Raw genomic sequence first — 20,108 nt, forward strand, 5'->3', positions numbered from 1 at the left:
AGGTGAGTTTTTGAATTCTGATTTTCCATTTAAGTTCTTCCTCTCCACTTCATGAATAAGTACCCCAAAGAGAATGTCTCATTGTCTTAGAAAACGTCAAGCTTAGGCGCCTCTCCAGATGCTCATCGAACACTTGTTTTACTCAAGCCCTTCATATGTAAATGTTTATTTTTCCTTTACTGTTGGTGTTTTCCATTTGTTTCAAGTAAGCCTTTGGAGATGATGACAGTATTATGTTGCAGTCTTTCATTTGCTCTATGTTATGAAAAGCTTATATTTTATTTTGCTAAACGAAGAGAAGATACATTTGTAAATATGTGACGGTTTTATGTTATTCTCATGATTTTCTCTCTGTCCAGCCAAATATCAAGATAATGTTCATCTATAATGTTTTCTTCTATTTTTAGGGCCAACATTGCCTAGACAAAATTCACAACTACCTACCCAAGTTCAAAATGGCCCATCACAAGAAGAATTGGAAATTCAAAGAAGGTAAATTTACGAGTTATTTTTTATACTTTTTCATTCTTCCACAGAAAACCAAGCAGATTATGTCTGGTCAGCCATTTGAAAGCCAGAACTTTTGCTGTTATAGTGTTAACTTTTGGAATCACCATTAATAAGTGAGCAAATTCTCGTTATGCTGGGTAAAAGATGTTATAAAATTTCATATCTACTTTTTTTTTTTTTTTGGTAAAAATTATACTCATGTAAGTTTAAAATAGTTTAAATACACTTAACAGCATAAAAAATGTCTTATACTTCAAGGAGTCTTATTTTTATAGTAGTTATAAATTAATCTAGGATCATTATAGCTTTCACATGACTAACTTACTAGAAAATTGAAACAGTGTTGGCTGTTTGTATAAGGCATTGATTTTGAGATATTACCGTTGGGTTTAGTAATGGAATCCAAAATCATTCTATTTATGACCAAACTGCTGACCGAAGGAGATCAATAACATCTTCATTATCTCAGCGCAGTTTAGGAACACATTTGAAATTATGATCCAGCCTCGTGGAGGGGTAGTTGTTCTGAATTAGCAAGGAGTCTCTGAATTATAAATTGCTTGGTAACAAAATAGCGTTATGAAATTCAGGTACATTTGGTAACTAAAATTGAGCTAGTCATACCAGGTGTCCCATTTTATTATTTAGTTAGTTATTATAAAGCCATGTTTAACATTTTATTTATTATTTAAAATATTAAAAAAAAAATTTTTTTATGGTGACATGGTTAACAAAATCAAGTAAGTTTCAGGTGTACACTTTAACAGTGAGGCACATGTATATACATTGCATTGTGTGTTCCCTGCCCATAGTTAGGTTTCTTTCTGTCACTGCATGTTTGACCCCTTTTTCTCTATCTAGCACCCACCCCCTCCTCCCCCCTCCCGTCTGGTAACCACTAGTCCATTGTCCATGACCACGAGTCTCTGTTTGTCCTGTTCATTTGTTGCTTTTAGGTTTAATCCCACATATGAGTAATGTCGTGTGATTTTCAATTTTTTCTGTCTGATTTTGCTTAGCATGATTATCATAAAGTCCATGCACATGGTCACAAAGGGCAGCGTTTCTTCTTATGGCTGAGTAATATTCCATTGTATATATGTGACACAGCTTCTTTAGCCAATCACCAGGTGTCTGTTCCATTTTAAACAAAGGAGCACTTTTCAGTGATGTTTTAGACCGAGTCGATCACCTCTGTTTTATTTCGGAGAGCTGATAGCTGTTGTATAGATGAATTTTGCCAGTTGAGAAGCGTTTGCTTCATGACAAACCAGCGTTCCTGCTTGTGACCTTTGATTTGGATCTCACGTTTGAAACACTTCACGTTCTCACTGTTTTAATATATGTGTCACCTTCCCCTGGCAGAGGGGTGTCTTGCCACGTGCTGTGTCGGCTGCTTTGGCACCGAACCACTTCGGTCCAGCCATATTAGCAAAAGCAAAAGGATTAACTTTAATAATGTATTTCACTTAACCCACCATATACAAAACATTACCATTTCAACATGAAGTAAGTATAAAAATCAAAGTATCTTACATTCTATTTTTCATACAGAACCTTTTAAATTTGGTGTGTGATTTTACACCTACAACACATTTCTAGTCAAGACTATCCACGTTATGAGTCCTCAGGAGCCACTCACGGCCTCCTAACTGGATAACACAGTAGCTCTTCCGTCGAAAATTTAGTTTTTATCTCGAACAACTTTTTCTTTTTTGATAATGGCCAGTTTCTTTTTTTGTAACGGCCAGTTCTAAATTCCTTGATTGTGTTTTAAGTCTCTCCTGTTTCTTTTCCTTTGCTCAGCTTATCTCCCCCCTGTAGAGTTGTATCGTTTGTTTTATTGGTTTTACTGGAATATCTGCTCATCCTTAGTGGTCCATTGATTTCTAAAGCAGAATTAGGTCGAGTGGTGTCAGTACTCGGCTTGGGTTTCCTCGTCCAGCCGGGAGTTTGGATCTCTGCTGACTGAGAGGCCGGCCAGGGCGGTCTGTGGGAGGGGGCCTGGGAGAGCAGATAGGCTGGTGGGCTCACCGGTAGGTAGAGGGTACAAGAGTGGGGAGCAGACAGGCCTCTGGACCCCCGGATGCATTGGCTCATACTTTGGAGAACGGTCTCCCATGGTAAATGCCGTTCCGTCCATTGAGCTAAGGTCGAGAGGACAGGGGTGGCCGGTGCAGCTGTTCCTCAGACAGCGTGTTGCTTATGAATCAGCTCGATCGTTGTTGCACGGCTCATTCCATTCTCTCTGCATGCCAGTCTCGTTAGGTCTTTCCCGGATTCCTCCCCTCTTGCCTGCTTCAGGCCTTTTCGGATTATATTCTGGACTGTAGATGCCTCCACTGTTCCAGGCACCGTTTGTTCTGAGTGCTTAGGATCCATGGGACAGGGATTGGGGGACGGGCCAAAGCCTTACCCTAATCAGACAATAAACTGTAAACGTGACATAGCATAGTATAAGAGGGTGAATGCCATGGGAAGAAACGGAGCCACGCAGAGGGGAGCGGGTGTTGCAGAAGGGCCAGGGGACGTGCAGCTGTCTCTTTAAATAGGTTGGTCAGGGTGGATCTTATTGAGATGAAAGGAAGGAATTAGCCAAGTGGGTGTCTGGGTAGGTGCATTGCATGCAGAGGGAACAGTCAATGCAAAGGCTTTAAGGCAAGATAATGCTTGTGTGTACGGGAAAAATGGAGGCCATCGAGCCCGGAGCAGAGAGAGCAAGAGTAGAAAAGGAGAGTAGCAGATGAGTTTGAAGGCAATGGGGAGTCACATCATGTAGGACGCTGAAGAAAATTATAAAGAATTGAGCTTCTGCTCAGAGAAATGAGGAGCCATGGATTATTTTGATACGAACTATCTGGCTTGACATGGTACCAGAATCAGTCTGGCTGCTCTTGCGGCGCTAGACTACAGAGAAACGTGAATTGGAGGCAGGTTCAAGGTTGTGGCAGCAGCCCAGGCCATTGCAGTAAACCAAGCAGGAAATGGTGGTGGCTCCCACCAGGTAATAGAGGAGGTGAGAAGTCAGATTCTAAATAATAATAACTATTGTCTAAGGACTTCTGTTCAAGCTCCAGTGACACTTATAAATATGAATGGACAGCCAAAGATGATCAGACCTTTAAGGACAGCATCTGTAAGGTGAAGAGAGACCAAGACAAACAGAAAAAAATGAAATAAGAGGAAATAAATGTACAGGGAACAGAAGAAAACCTAAAAATAATACTATAATAGCTTCAGAGAATGGAACCCGGAGGCCCGAGGGCTTCTGGTCGCGGCGTTTCTGGGGGCAGGAAAGACAGAATGAGCCAAGAAAGGAACAGAAGTGATCACCCGTTATCTTTGACCGTTTTGAAAGGATTTATATTACTCATGGGAGGTTTTGGGGTCAAATATCGATAGGGATATAAAAAATGAAGCAGACATTAAAAAAAAAATAGTAATTTTTAACACCAGAGTAAGAGAGAAATTGTTCTAAAAAATAAAGGTGATCAGCCACGAATACTACAAGTGGATGTTTCAATGTACCCAACGTGGTGTTTTGATTTTATTGGGAGGATGAGGAAGGAAAGGTTGGGGGGCCAGAGGTTGTAGGAATGAAATCATTCGTGTGGTAGGAAGTCAGCAGAAAACATCTTAAATCTGAAAAACCAAGAAATATTAGTTGTACACAAATTACTGTCTTTAGAAACATGAGAAAAAGGCCAGAGGGTTGAAAGTAGTTGCTTCTGAGGAGCAAAATCAGAAGCAGTGAGGGTGGGAAGAGCGTTTCTGTTTTGTTACAAGCTTTGCAACCCAACTTATCCTTTTAAGCTCTGTATGTATTTTATAAGTTTACTTTTTAAATTTTTAATGAGGGTGAAACTGAGTTGCAAAACGAGTATTTACTTTAGGCTTCAACTCCTATTAGTGCAGTACCTTCACTGTAGTAACACGATGATAGCATAGTTCCGTTTTCTGTGCATATGTGTGTCTGTCGTTCATACCGGTTTTTGATTTGGCTTCCTGGGCTGACTGATGAAAAAACATATTCTGAGAAGCATGAGTCAGTCCTGTGTTAGTCTCAGCATAGAACTTAATTTAGTTAATGTCTATAAATAGTTTGCAAATCACCACTACTACCTGACAGTTATAAAAGAGGAATGAGAACCCCCAGCATAGCCGCGGGGAGCTGGAGCAATGAGAGTGTGCGGACCCACGGGTGGCCCCCGGGGGCGGGATGGGCCGAGGGTCGACCGCCTCCTGTCGTAAGTGGCGCCCCTTGTCCCTTGTCCCAGGAGCTTTCTCATACTAAGACTCAACTACCTTGTTTAGTTTTATCCGTTTTCTTTGGTTCACTAATAGAGAAGCGAAATGCCTGTATTATATGATGAAAACATATCTATGTAGGTTTATTTTCTGACAAGTACCAGGAATATAAGAGTGTTACCGAATGATGTTAACCCAGAATGTTCTCCTGCTTCATTATTTCAAAATGTAAATCACTTTTTATTTCCCTAACCCTTTCTTATAAGTGAGGTTGAATGAAATGTATCTTTAATTTTATTATTTATATTTGGCTTGCTTTAAAAACATTAGTCCGAGTGAGCATAAACCAAAGTATGTGTTTCAGTATATAAAAACGCAGTCTCGTCAGCCAGTGCTTGGTACATCCTTTTTACATTTGGGGAGAAATTTTGTGGGCTGGGGGAGCTGTTTCCGATATTATTTTTTTAGATGTTTGTGTTGGCTGTAATATTGGACATTTGCACGATAACTGTTTCCGAGAAAATGAACATTTAAAAAATTATTTAAAAATGCATATCCTAGCATCAAAGAAAATTTACTCCGCCTGAATTTTTCCATAGTTTAGAATCGGGGCCCTGAAGCTTCATTAACGCTTCATTAACAAGTGAAAGGAACAGCAGTGGTGTGTGGAACTCGGGCGGAGGTGCGTGCGTTTGCGTCCAGGATGTGAGTCGACAGCGATCTTTCTAAGAAAAGCGGGGTTTCTAAATTTGGAAACCGTTCCCATAAAAATTGATGTACAAAGTCCTGCTTTAGAAGACAAGAAAGGCAGGAGATTTATATCCCATCCAATTGAGGTGGGAATTATGTCATTGAAGGTTGCAAACCCGACATTTTCTTTCTGACGTGCTGTTTTGGGAAATATAGTCAGATGTGCCTCTTGCCAGTGAGCAGGTTGAAAATTAGCTAGGACGGTTAACAGTCTCGTTTCTTACCTTCGAATCAAGAAAACGCAAATGCGCGGGCAGCGGGCTCTCCCACCGCCGTGTGCGCTGCGCATTTCAGTCGCCCGGCAGTGCCCTTGGGAGGTCCCCGGCTTGTGCTCTCTCTCTCCATCAGTACGTGCGCTTTATCTTCTATAGGTGGGAAACCCTAGAATATTATGACACAGGGAACAGTCTTAACTCAGGACACTCATCAATGCCATCATTCAGTAATTCTTTTCAGATTTGCTTCCCTCATACCTGGCCTTCTACCTGTGATTTCAGCTCCCTTTTTTTGTGTGTAAAAAGCATTGTATTGTTTGGAGAAGCAGCTGTTAACTTGGGATTAAAAAAAAAAAAAACTAAAAACTTGAATAAGAAATGAAATGTAGTCCTAGAATACTGTGTGCCTCAACTGTGGATAGTATTTACATTATTATGTTAACGTAAACTCCGGAATGTTGATTTAATCAGCAGAAATTCATATTCTTCCATGACCATATTGGGAGAAGTGTGTGTGGGGGGAGGATGTTGTTACAAGAGTCACCTTTTTATTAAAAAGTCAGTAGATAATATCTAAAGTTAAAACAGCAAACATCCAGAAGTCCCAATGGTAATTTCCTCTGCCGTGCTGGACACGGGTTGGGACCGTTGGAGCAGCAGCTCCTGGTTTTGTTATAAGCTTTAAAAACCATGTGGTTTTGTATTATTTCAATAAAATGAAATGAAAGAGGTGACATAGAAATGGAAAAGGACTTAGTAATTTGGCTTTTCATTGATTTCTTGCTGTAGCTACTGTACTCTAGAATTAAGTAATTACCTTGGTTTCTGTATTTAAATATATTCTAATTAGAATAATGTGGGTGTATCTTTTGCCGTTGGGCCCAATAGATTGCTTAGAGTATTATGTTCAGAATGTTCAGAATCCCCCCCCTTTTTTTAACACATGTTGTATGTTTTAAATTTAACATAAGCCCCAGCTGAATCCATTCATTAGACGCAGGTTATTTAAAAAATAACGGACTTTCTCTACCTAGTTTATTGTTAAAAACATTCTTCCGCATACACCTAATGTCTCGTCCTCATCCTGCAGAAACGTGGGCAGCTCTTGGTTTGTCAGAAAGCACAGTGAAGTCGGGCTGTATCCCAAAAACCTGATTTTCTTATTTAGGTTTTTTCCGTTTTCTTCTGGTTTTCTCTTGCAGTTATTGTTCACGTATGTGATATGTCCAGAGAGAGGCTTTGTGTTTTCGTGAGAGAAGTGGGACTAATTTTCTCGTCAAGTGGGCTTTTCCTTTTGTAGTCAGTTTAGGAAACAGGAAGGGGAGAGATTTCTGGAAAGGTCTTCATGTTTATTGGTTTATCGATACTGCTGGGAGGAACAAAGGAAGGTAGTGTCCCTTTCTGTCATTTAGCTCTACCTGGAATCAGAACCCAGCCAGTTCATCTGCCAGTCCTGGGAAAGGCCCAGGTTGAAATTTCTAAATAATTAGTAATGTGGCTCCCATTTATCGAATGGTCTTATGTTCCAGGTACTTTTTAAAGGGACTTAAGGCGTTACTTCACTTACTCTTCACCATAGTACTATGAAATATGTGTAAGGTGAAGGCAACTTTGGAGGTGGGGGTGGGCTGGAGGTTAATATTTATAGCAAGACTATCATTTAGGTCCAGCTGGGGACTTGGGGACATCTTCTTGCTCTTTCACATATGTGTGTGGAAGGTAGTACACAGACTGTATTTTAGAGCCACATACAAGTAGGCTTTAATATAATCTTAAAGAGATTCCAGAACATAATCAGCATTTGAAGCCTAGAGTTAAAGATTTTTTAAATTAATTAATTTTTTATTGAGACAACATTGGCTAATAACATTTTATTTCAGGTGTACAGCATTATAATTTGATATCTTCATGCTCATGACTGAAAGTCTGGTTTCCATCCATCATCATACATCCGGCCCCCGTGACCCATTTGGCCCCACCCCCACCCCCCTTCCCCTGGTGAACCAGCAGTTAGGTGGCCCCTGAGGGTACTGTGCTACGTAAAATACGTCATGTGGAAAAGGACAGAAACTGTATGATTTCACTTATGTGGAATATAAAACCAAAAACATGAACGAACGAAACAAAAACTCATAGGTATAGACAAGATTTTGAATTGAATTCAATGACTAACGTAGTTCATACATTCTTAGATATGTAGATTTAAAAATGTGAATATTTTTCTAGTTGATCTTCTAGTTGAACAAAACATATCTTTTGACGTAGGAAATCTGTTAGTACCGATCCTTAAGATGCAGTCGGAAAGGGGTTCTTAGGTTAAATGAAGATGAATGTTTATCGCAGTGTTAGTAACAGTGGTCGCTAATGTAATACTATAGGTGACTGCTTAAGCCGTGGACAGGTAAGTAATGGGAGACCACGCACTCACGGAAAATAAAGATGCAGAACTACTTCTTGCCTTAGAACACCTTTCACAATGTATTAAATGTCAGAAGAAAGCAGATTTCAGACTGGTAGGGGGCTACTCTATTTTATTTTTAAAGTTTATATGTATATTCTTACATAAAGAAAAGTTTGGAAGTTTGAATGCCAAATGTTAATTATAGTTACCTTTGGATATGAGACTTCAGATGACTTAAAGTTTATTTTTTTTCTTCCTTGTTTTTTTTTTTCCATTCAGGAAACTTTCATTGAGCCATTCCTGTGAACCGCGCCCCCCCCATTGTATTTTCTAGAACAATAATGTGTTACTCGTACAATGAATATTAGATGTCGTATTTTAGGAAAGAAATTAAAGTTTAGAATTTTTTTATTAAGTGATTAGAATACTACCTTGGTCATTAATGTGGTAAGTTCAGTTATTTGGAAAATCCATTTATTTGCAACACTTTATTCATGAAAAGTACAGAATAAAATGAGACGGTGTAATGTTGAAGCCAAATATGATGCTACGAAGAGAAAGTATTTGCACTGATAGGAAGGAAACCGATAAGTCATCTCTGTCTAAAGCAGCCTTTCTTCACGCGGGGGAGAGACGTCAGTCCCAGGCTCTGCTCCGCTTTGTAATTTACCGGAAATGAAGTGTATGTAGGAAGACGTTTTTCATAATGAGTAGCCGTAGATGCATGTTTTTAATTTTTTAATTTTTTTTTTTTTTTTTAATTTCAGGCAACTCCAAGAGCAGCGACAGAAGGAGCTGGAGAGGGAAAGGCTGGAGCGGGAGCGCCTGGAGCGGGAGCGCCTGGAGCAGGAGCAGCTGGAGCGGGAGCGGCAGGAGCGCGAGCGGCAGGACCGCCTGGACCGCCTGGAGCGGGAGCGGCAGGAGCGCGAGCGGCTGGAGCGGCTCGACCGCGAGCGGCAGGAGCGGGAGCGGCAGGAGCAGTTAGAGAGGGAGCAGCTGGAGTGGGAGCGCGAGCGGAGGATGTCCAGCGCCGGTAAGCTCGCACCTGCTCCCGCCGTCCTGCATAGCTGAGCCCCAGGCGACGCGCGATGATGTTCGCGGAGCCGCGGGTTAGCGTGTTTCACACTTGAGATGCTTGGGATTAAGCAGTACGATTGGGAATGATTAAAAATACGCGGCAGTTGCTACTCGAACATTTTCCTATTTCTCTCTGTATTGCTTTTATTGCTTAGAGACTTAAAGAAAGCTCTTGGAAACTCTTATTCTGGCATTCTAATTCTTCTAGCTCCCTATAAATTGTCTATCAAGTATAAGTATGTCTTTATGGGAAATTTCTTATATTGGAGGAACTTCGACTATATTTCCCTGCTGAGATATCTTAAATTGTCTTGCCTGCTGTATGTACTATCATAGTACCATTCAGCAAGTCATTTGCTTGATTGCATTCCTAAGTTTTTGAAAGAGGAATTAAAAATAGGTTTAAAATATCTTCTCTAAAACTGACTAGTTATTCCAATATGTTTTTTAGTATTGCAAAAAAATTGCTGATAGTTACTAAATCAGATGGAATTTATTCAAAGACCTAAGGGTTTAGATATGACAGCATTTGAGGTCTTTTGACAGTCATTAAAATTAACATACATTGTAAGATTTAAGAATTTTTTTCACGCCATATGGCCTATGTGAAGTATCTCAATATGGGTTGATTAATATCAGTTGATTGGTTTGTTTTTAACTTCTTAATTATTTTCTGGGGTTATAGCCAACAAAACAAAACTTTTCCACAAGTAAGCATTGAATAGGGGGTTCGTATCCCTCTATCACAATTGTTTGCCAGTTTTACTGTTTTTGTTTTTAAAAAAAATTGAACTTCTGTTTGTAGACCTATTTGTATAACCTTAATGTTTTTTTAGTGGACTAAATAATGAAAATTTGAGACTACAGGTTATATCTTTTTGTCGTTGTTGTTAAGGATAAGCTAATCAATTTATTTAATCAACCTACTTATTAGCTAGAAAGAAAACTTATTTCATCCTCTTCTGGGTCTCAAAATGCATTTGTAAGTTACGACATTCTCGGGTGAAGTCAGTTATGTGCACGTGTGCCCGATTCTCTGTACTAACTGTAGTCTACATTTGTACATTTTGTCTGAATGCTGGTTTCGTGGCTTTACTAGCTCCCTTTTTCTCTCTCCTTTTTTATCCTGTCTTTTGCTGCCGCTTCCCACCTCTGTCCAGCTCCATCTTCCGACAGCTCCCCGTATAGCGCTCCACTCCCGGAGTACGCCAGTTGCCAGCCTCCTTCAGCACCTCCTCCATCATATGCTAAAGTCATCTCCGCTCCAGTGTCAGATGCCACTCCCGACTATGCCGTAGTGACCGCTTTGCCACCTACTTCCACACCCCCTACACCACCACTTCGACACGCAGCGACACGTTTTGCCACCTCCTTAGGCTCAGCCTTCCACCCCGTCCTCCCCCATTATGCCACAGCGCCTCGTCCTCTGACCAGAAACTCTCGGCCTTCCTCTCCCGTGAACGCTCCCTCGGGTCAGCCTCCAGCTGCGAAGCCCGGGGCCTGGTCCGCGGCCAGTGTCTCGCCCCTCCCTCCATCTCCTCCAGTAATGATTAGCAGCCCCCCAGGCAAGGCTACTGGTCCGAGGCCTGTCCTCCCTGTTTGCATTTCTTCTCCTGTGCCCCAAATGCCTCCGTCACCAACCGCACCCAACGGGCTGCCTGACTCTGTCCCATACCCAGTGTCTCCGCCGCCTACCTCAGGGCCAGCGCCGCCGCCGCCGCCGCCGCCTCCACTGCCGTCCCTGGCACCACTGTCACACTGTGGATCTCGAGCTTCTCCTCCTCCAGGCGCCCCTCTTGCCTCAACTCCCTCATCCAAGCCTAGTGTTCTCCCTTCTCCCTCTGCAGCTGCCCCCGCCGCTGTGGAGACTCCTCTAAACTCTGTGCTGGGAGACTCCTCTGCTTCTGAGCCAGGCTTGCAGGCAGCCTCTCAGCCGGCCGAGACGCCAGCCCCGCCGGGTAAGGCTTCCGTTGTCGCCGCTAGCAGCTCGTCGTAGGGATGACCGCTTCGGTCGGCCGCAAGAGTGGGGAGGGTGGTTTTGAGAGCTGGACATCTTTATGCCATGGTCCTTTTTTTTTCTTTTTTTTTTGTAATTTAAAAGGTTAGAGAATAAGTGTGTTTTTCTTGTTTGTTGGATTCATTACGTTTAGAGGAGCAATATAAGGAATTCGCATATTGAACTAGATTTTGGGATCTTCGGCAGTATCGTAATTGGGGGTGTTTTGCAGTATTTAAGGGCCTCCGTGATACGTTTCTTTTAAATTTCAGTAGGAGAACATTACGTAAACACATTTGACCTGTACAATCAATATATGTTCCAACTTGTCTTCCTTGAATTTTCTGGAAAACTTAGAGATCTGTTTAGGGCCCAGCTGTAGTCGTTACATATATAATCCTGGAGTTTCCTGTGCAACAGTTTTCCTCGGGGGTCCTGTTTCGTTTGAGCCTTTCCTGTGTTTGGCTCCCCATATTGGACTTCCAGGGCTGGGTGCCCCCCAAAACCCTGTGGAGACCCTGACTTTGCAGGAGCAGGTGGAGAGGATGGCAGGCTTGGTAGCTGCGCCAAACCAGTCCCTGGTCCAGAATTATAAGGAGCAGCAGGCCAAAGGGACGGTTGAGGGACACTAGCCTCTCCTACAGTTAATCCCTCCCCCCGCCTTCCGACCCCCATGCCTGAACCCTGCCGCCCTGGCGACGGGAGGGAGGACGTAATCTGAGTGTGGATTATTTATTTGTACTAGAAAGGGACCTGGCTCCGTAAATAAGATGCTTAACAACTCCTTTTTTCTTTTCTTTTCTTTTCTTTTCTTTTCTTTTCTCTTTTCTTTCCTTTCCTTTTCTTTTCCTTTCTTTCTCTTTCTTTCTTTTTTCTTTCTTTCTTTTTTCTTTCTTTCTTTCTTTCTTTCTTTTTTCTTTCTTTCTTTCTTTCTTTTTTCTTTATTTTCTTTTCTCTTTCCCTCTTCTCTTTCTTTCTTTTTAGGGAGAATTAACAGGAAAGACTATGACAACAGATTTGTACTTACAAAGAAACAATGTTGTAGTCAGACTTAAGCATACCTCTTTTTAAAAATCTTAGTTCTCAAAGTAAAGTAATAAAGCTTGTTGTGGCCGTATATACAGTTTTCTTGTTGACTTACCAGATTCATAAACACAACTCAACATTCTAGTTTGAGTTTCATTGTGACAGGGATGCTGGACAGGAGAGCCACAGTTAGTCCAACAGGGTCAAGCGCCACCCCCCCCCCCAGCCCCGGTGATCCCCCGCAGATGGACAGCTCGTTACCTTGTACTCATCTTCAGCAGTTGATGTTTTCAGCTTGTGCAGCTCCCCAGAGTTAGCAGTTTCAAAAGACGGACTGTCCAGTGCGCAAAAATAGCACGTCATTTGTCCCCAAACAGTCCTTTTTAAGCTGTGAGGAAGGGGGCGAGTACCTGCTAGTTCAGTTTTCTGATGTTAAATAAGGTCTCTCTCACTTCTTTTGTGATCTTAAAAGAGTTGGACGTTTTTCTCTTACCCCCGTCTTCTAGGCTAAAAGAATTCTGTACTTCACTTTTATTTCATTTAATGATTTCTGATAGTCGTTTTGAGGATTTTACTTTGTACTAGTATATTTAGATTTCTTCAGCGATTCTTGATTTTCGCTACACATTGGAACTGGGTGTGGAATAATTTAAGATTTTGAGGCCTGGGACCCACCTCTCCTCATGTTCTCAGTCCAGCCGCTTCATTGGTTCGCAGATTGTTTTGGGTCATACACACTATTTTGTTTTTTCAGGGATGTTACCTCTCTTCCAAGTTTTATAAGCATTTATTTTATTTACTAAATCCCCACGAACAAAAAGAGAAATTCTGATTAGATGATCTGTTGCCACAGTTCTATCAATAAAGCCTGACATTGAAGTAAGTAGTTACACACTTTGGCTTTCCATGTTAGTATCTTTTTGATACCAGTATGTAGACTCTCAGCATTGTGATGTGTCGGACGCATTAGCATGCAGGCAGTGGGCGAGTCCGCGGTCTCATTTGGGATAGCATCGCGCATGCCGTGCCAGGCGAGGCAGGGTCGCTTGGCTCTGCTGCTCACGGTCTCCTTTGACATTTCTTCCTCAGGCATCGTCTTGGGGCCACCCGCACCTCCGCCCCCTCCTCCGCTGCCACCGGGTCCTGCCCAGGCTTTAGCCTCGCTTCCCCCGCCCCCAGGACCCCCTCCGCCTCCCCCGCTCCCCTCCTCGGGGCCTCCGCCGCCCCCTCCCCCGCCCCCGCTTCCCAACCAGGCCCCGCCCCCGCCTCCCCCGCCGCCCGCTCCCCCGCTCCCTGCATCTGGATTTTTTGCGGGATCCACGTCAGATGACAATCGCCCATTGACTGGACTGGCAGCTGCAATTGCTGGAGCAAAACTTAGGAAAGTGTCACGGGTAAATGCATTTCCAAATTATCGTATTTTTTTATATGTGTCTAGTTCTTTCTCTCTATATAAAATAATTTATTGTATTCTAATTTTATGAACCCTATGTTATTAACTTCATTGATTTTAAAAAATTATGGAAAAATTGCAAGAATAATGCGGTTTTTGCAAACTCATCAGACACACCGGTTGACTTTTACCAATTTCCTTTATTCTTCTTTCTCTGTATATGTTCTCTTCAACATAAACACACACACACTCACACACACACACACACACTTTCTGTTTTTGTCTCAGTAGAGAGACACCGTGCCCCTGTTTCCCTGGGTACGCCCTTCTGAACAGTCACTTACGCGACCAGTGTAATCATCAGAATCAGGAAATTTAATCAGTAGAATACTATCGTCTATAAATCTGTTCAAATTTTCTCTCTTGCCCGATAATGTTTTTATGTTTTTTTTTTCTAATCTAATATGACCCATTATCATTTAGTCGTAATGTCTCTTCGATTAGCTTTAATGTGTAACAATTCCTCAGTCTTTCATTACAGTGACCTTTTCGAAGACTACAAACCAATTATTTTGTAGTTCATCCTTTAGTTTGGTTTATCTGATGTTTCCTCAACATTAGAATTACTCAATTTGGGGGCAGGTTATACTTTTTTTTTTTTTTTTTTTTTTTTACCACCAAAGTAATCTGTCCTTTTCAGTATATCACACAAGGGGACACATGACAGTTGTTGCCATTATTGGTGACGTTAGATTTGATAATACTTCCTTTGATACATGAAGTCAGTGCTCTTTACCTCATCAGTTCTTAAGATTTAAAAAAAAATACGTTTTTATTGAAATTCATGCTGCTATATCCTTCTGTTTTGACTTGAACATGGTCTGACCTCAGAGTGTATTATGTGTATGTGTTCTCATTAAGATGGAGGATGCCCCCTTCCCCGGTGTGGGAAATACCACTGGTGTGAATTCAGCCTCATCCAAAACAGACACAGGTCGTGGAAATGGACCCCTTCCTTTGGGGGGCAGTGGTTTAATGGAAGAAATGAGCGCCCTGCTGGCCAGGAGGTGAGTGAGAAGTTACGTCAGCCTGTTCAGAAGTGAACACCCTGTTCTGAATTATAACAACCTATTCTGTTAATTTTATTCCGAATATAATTTAATTAGATACAGTTCTTTCCTTTTGGAGTAGTTTTTATACTAAGAGTTTGGTAATTTTTTTAAAAAAAATCTAATTTACCTTCTTTCTAGGAGAAGAATTGCTGAAAAGGGATCAACAATAGAAGCAGAACAAAAAGAGGACAAAAATGTAAGTTAATAAAGGTGTAGCCTCCTGGACCCGAAAAGGTGAAATTCAAGCGTAGCTTATTCAGGAAATTGTGTCAAAGATTAGTTCGAACTTAATGCGAACCTACAATTGCTTCCTTTTTACTCTTTAGGTATTCAAAATAGCTTGTTTTGAGCATAGTTTATAAATGTTTTGTGACATTCTTAGTGAAGAAGGTTGAATACGTGGGTGGGGGAGAGCACGGAGTTCAAGCCCGTGGAGTGTAATTCTGTCCTGAGCCCACCGTGCAATGAGTGAATGACCCTTTACTAGTGTTTAGTTTTTGTTTTTTTCCTCTTAGGGTCTCAGTTTCCTTGCATGTAAAATGAAGGAATAAGACTAAATCAGCGGTTTTCACACATTTCCCTGGGAGCCCTGTGATTGTCAGTTGGGCACACTCTGATGTATCTGTTTCATATGTTGGTGTTTAATAAATAATAGGATTGTTTTTCCTGCTACACTTGGCCTTCTTTGATGGCATTCCTCAAGTCTGTGTCTCCTGCCTGGCCTCGTACTATTGGCCAGTGCAGTTCTTAGAACGGTGAGGAGAGGAGCTGCGAGGGTACAGGAGGGGGAAATGCTAGGGAGGTAAGAGAAGAAAGCGATCTAGAAAGAAGGGAGAACAGACTGACGAAGGAAAGAGCGGGGAATGGCAGAAAGAACACTGGACGTGGAAGTATAAGTATGTGTACGACAGGTTTCTGCCAGACGTGACATTAATAACACGCGTCTCTGTGTATTTAGGAAGATCCAGAGCCTGTAACTTCTAAGGCCCCTTCAACAAGTACACCCGGTAAGTTCAAGAGATGTATACTTTAACCTTTGTAAACCTACTTTAAATGTGAATAAAATTCCCTGTTAAAATTCCCTGTTTCCCCATGTCTGGATCAAGTGACCGCTTGGTCACTGAAATGTTCAAGTTTTTTGTTCACACTTGAAAGCACTGGCTCTTTTTGCTTTGCCTTTCCTTAGCTCAGAAGCAGTGGTTAATTTCTTTCTGGTATTGAAAAAGCCATTAAAACCTGGATTGGAGTTTTTTAATCTGATGACTCTAACTTCGAAAATCATAATTTTGACACATTCCATGTGTTTTATTGTTAATGATTTGAGGTTATTCACTAAAGGAAGGAAAAATATATTATCAAGTGAAAGTATTTTTAATAATTGATTATTAAAGGTAAAGATTGAATGTGAAAGATTGTCTGCTGTGCCTTGAAAACCGCTTGGTTTGGCTGAAAGTAGAGGGAGAGTCACGTGATATTTCCAGAGGGGGAATCCCTGAGCATAGATGGGGAGCCGGAGACGCAGGAAGCCGTCGCCTCGCCTGACTAGAACAGAGAATTCTTTTTGAGGAGTATTGAAGAGGAAGGTCGGAAAAGCAAGTTAGGACCAAAAAGATCAGGAGTTGAGTCCTGGTCCTGCAAGCAGTGAGCTGACAACCAACGGACCTGGCCTTAGGAACATTAAAATGGCAGCTGTGAGCAGTGTGCCGGAGAAAGTGACCGAGATAGGGAGCTCGTTCCAGTGAGGATCCGTGCAGGCGGCCCCGCCTCCCTGCTTCCTCCGGACCCCGACCCGGAGCATCTCGACCCGGAGCATCTCGACCCGGAGCATCTCAGAGGCAGCAGCCTCCCTGCCTGCAGAGCGCAACCGCACTGCTTGTCCTCAGAACGAGAGGAGCCCTTTAAAGGTTGGGAGGCGGCTCTGCTGATGGAGAAAACTCGCTGAACCTTAGCATGTTTCCTCGGCTCTCCACCTGCCTCGGTTTGGGCAACAGCGTCCTGATGACCATTCCTCTGCCTGTCCAGTCGTCCTTCAGTTTCGCTCAGGACTCAGAACTCTTCGCTTGCTCTAGCAGGTGTCTCTTGGATGTATTTCTGATTCTCTTCATCCTGGACCTCTTCACTCGATTATTGATGTCCCCGGGTCAGCTCTGTGGTGGTCGACGACAGAATGTCTTAGCTTTTAGAATACAGAAGAAGGAATAACAAAGTATAATTAAAACGAGAGAAATTGATGACTGGTTGACTTTAGATTTTAAACGATGAATGGTGACTTTTAACGGTTTCACACCTGGACAAGTGAATGCAACAGAAATCCAGAACAAAAGTGGTGTTTCAGGGGAGAGTTTGGGTTTAGTTTTTCACGTGTGTAGTGGGAAGAGAGGACAGGCCGCTGCCTAAGTGGGAAGCCAGTCGAAGGGCTGCCTTGGAACTCAGAGAACAGTTTCCTACTAAACCTGCAGCGAGATCACAGCTCAGACGTAGACTTAATTAATTCCCATGTGACCTGAATGCTTTCCTCCATGACAAGATTCCACTCTGATTTCACCCAGTCATCTAGTGAGGCCAGTGATGAGTCAGTGAGTCGGCCCATGAGAAAAGCAACTTAAAGCACAGTAGACTGCCTAGTGAGTCACTACGGAATGTCTTCGGTAGTACGAGCTTAGAGTGACCTTATTTACATAACCGGAATTATCTGCTAAGTCGCAAGAATTGATTTCTTTGAGAATCAGGAAAGTATGATAGACTTGCATGATCCTGAAATTTATGTTGAGCTGTTTGAATTTTTTTCCCCAAGAAGACTATTTGATATTAGATTAAATATTGAGGCTTACAAAACAGTAAAGATTCTGCTTTTTATTTGTTTTACAATTAGCACTATAAGTAGTTTAAAATAGTATAGTTAGTACTGTCCCATTCTAATTAATTTATGCTCTCTCTTAATTTAAAATAATTTATGCTGTTTCATTCAAACTAATTTAAAAAATCCTACTCTTATTTGATTATCCTATCGTTATTAGAGAAATATTGTTGCATCTGGTGTATGGAAATATGGTATTTTAGATTTAAAAATCTAAGTATATCTGAGGGAACCTTGTCACAGTCACTTATTAACTTCTTATTTTAAGATCTGAAATTAGACAAATTGGAATCCTCATAGACTTTAAAGTTCCGAATTGATTTTTTTTAAATCTGTAATACTATATAAACCTGTATAAGGGTGTTTAATGTTTTGTTGTTTGTTTGACAATAACTTTGGGAGCATATAGGCTATTTAATAACTTATGTTCTTTATTTTTAAAGAACCAACAAGAAAACCTTGGGAAAGAACAAATACAATGAATGGCAGCAAGTCACCTGTGATTTCCAGGTATCAGTATTTTTTCTGAGTGCTACAGTCGTATCTGAAAAGAAGTTGACATCTACATTTTTACTACAGAAAAACTGGAATAGTCGATTTGCCCTTGTGCCGTGGAGCAAATAAAGCGCCTGTAACCCTCTGCTCGTGGACGCCTCCGAGCCCCATTGTGTGTTTTTTTCCCCTCTGAATAGTCGGAAAGAAATTTGCAAAAACTTGCTGCTTCACTCTGAATACTTTCCCGTTTTTTCTGAGAACCAGGTCATTCTCCTGCGTAACCCCAATACTCTCATGAAATTTAATCCTGAACAATAATATTATGTAATATATTGAAATTTTACCATTAGACTCAAGACATCTTGTATTTTGTAAATGTAATTTTTAAAAGAAACTTTATGTTTTAAAGTGAAAAGCAGCCGGAGAGGAAAAACTGCAGTATTCAAGAGAGTAAAATAAAACCTAAAATTTTAAATTTGTAAGATAGAAAAGATTTATTACTGCTGTTTCAGTTGAAATCTGTAATTATAATCAAGTTAGAAAAAATAGTGTCCAGGAAAAAGACTAGTTAAGTTATGTTTCTGCAAGTGGCCATCTGGCCATGGTCAAGAAAATTCAGTAAGTCTTAGCTGGGCATACTCTATTATCATAACTAAATTCACATCACAGACCTTAAACAGGGATGAAACTTTTTATTGGTTTATTTATAAGACAGTTTAAAGGATTCATTTTTTTTCCCAGAAATGAAACATGTTTTTCCTAGAGACTAATAAGTTTTTGACCTTTTTTTTTGTGAGCTGTTTGCCTTATTTTTGGCTCATAAGAAACAAACTTTAGTTATAGAAACCTTATAAAGAAAAATAAAAAGATTTACCTCATATTGTCACAAATCTGTATTAGTATAAATCTAAATTTGGGTTTATTGAAGACACGATTTAAGCTCCACAAAACAGTTGGGCCCTTTGGAACATATAGACGTTTTTAGTTTCTAAGTGACTGAAAGTTGAATGTAATGATTTTAGAGGAGAATGCATTGGTTGCTTTTGGTGGATGGATGCATTTTTTTGGTAGAGTATAATATGGTACCTTTAAAATGTCACCTAACTGACATGGCCTGCTAATGCATCTCTAGTAGTTGTTACAGGTTTTCTTCAGTAGCACATCACGAAGCCTGAGTTATCAAGCACATGTCAGAGAACAGGCTGTGATGTACCAAGGCTTAAATTGTGACAGGAAGGATTCTGCCTCCTCTTTGCCTCGGCTGTGTGTCCCCCGCTCATTGATAAGGTTCCGTAGTGGCCCTGCAGCCAAACCTAATCCCTGGCAAAAGCCACATGTACCTTAGAAGGGACATGGACGAGGCTCTTCAGATGGAACATGTTCCTTGATGCGTTTGGGTTCACTTAGCGAAGGAAAAAATACTCTGAAAGATTTTTCGGACTTCTAAAGGAAGGTTAGTAAGTGTTCTAAAGGTCACCATTTTAAAAGAGTTTTTATATAGATTAGTCAAATATTGGTTTTTATTATCCAGTAGTGCATCGTAACCATGTTCTAATTCTGATAGATGGTTTTCTTCTCTATTCCCAAAATAGGAATTACGAAATGTCCAATTATTTCCTAATCACTCATATACCTTTTGTTAGATTTGATTCAATCACCGAATGTGAGTCATACATGTCCCAAAATTTCACTACACTTTTAAACCATAAGTGATTTAAAAAATATGTTTAAAAGGCTAAGAACTATATTGCTTTTCTTCCTAAGCTATCTCCCCGTTCCTTCTGAAAACAAGTACGTTGGCCACTGTGTTCTTACTTAAGTGTGCCTCACGCTTGCACACTCGAAATCGGTAGTGAAAGTGTCCATTTCTCTTCTGAATATCTATATCAAATTATGTCAGTGGTAAGATGGAGTAATATCCTGTAATATACATGAGACAGTGCATTATGCCGTATTTATTAAGTGAAGATGTCAGATAGAGTAAAAGCAAGAATGTTGTAGTTAAAAATGCTTTAAACTGCCTGGACG

The 20,108-nt window shown here is 41.0% G+C and overlaps 1 protein-coding gene across 6 annotated transcripts in view; it reads left to right on the forward strand.

Moving 5' to 3' along the window:
- ENAH (ENAH actin regulator) overlaps window positions 1–20,108 on the forward strand; it is a 107,807-nt gene that overhangs the window by 77,694 nt on the left and 10,005 nt on the right. For 4 of the 6 annotated variants that reach the window (XM_036235393.1, XM_036235395.1, XM_036235394.1 and 1 more), the window contains 8 exons: window positions 408–492; window positions 8,892–9,157; window positions 11,049–11,159; window positions 13,313–13,617; window positions 14,538–14,683; window positions 14,867–14,924; window positions 15,687–15,735; window positions 18,029–18,095. In XM_036235393.1, the coding sequence (XP_036091286.1) occupies window positions 408–492; window positions 8,892–9,157; window positions 11,049–11,159; window positions 13,313–13,617; window positions 14,538–14,683; window positions 14,867–14,924; window positions 15,687–15,735; window positions 18,029–18,095 (1,087 nt within the window). The remainder of the gene's footprint in view (window positions 1–407; window positions 493–8,891; window positions 9,158–11,048; window positions 11,160–13,312; window positions 13,618–14,537; window positions 14,684–14,866; window positions 14,925–15,686; window positions 15,736–18,028; window positions 18,096–20,108) is intronic. The other 2 variants (XM_036235398.1, XM_036235399.1) reach the window with 1 other exon arrangement.

This window comes from Rousettus aegyptiacus, unplaced genomic scaffold (genome assembly GCF_014176215.1).
Source record: "Rousettus aegyptiacus isolate mRouAeg1 unplaced genomic scaffold, mRouAeg1.p scaffold_m13_p_18, whole genome shotgun sequence".
Classification (NCBI taxonomy): Eukaryota; Metazoa; Chordata; class Mammalia; order Chiroptera; family Pteropodidae; genus Rousettus; species Rousettus aegyptiacus.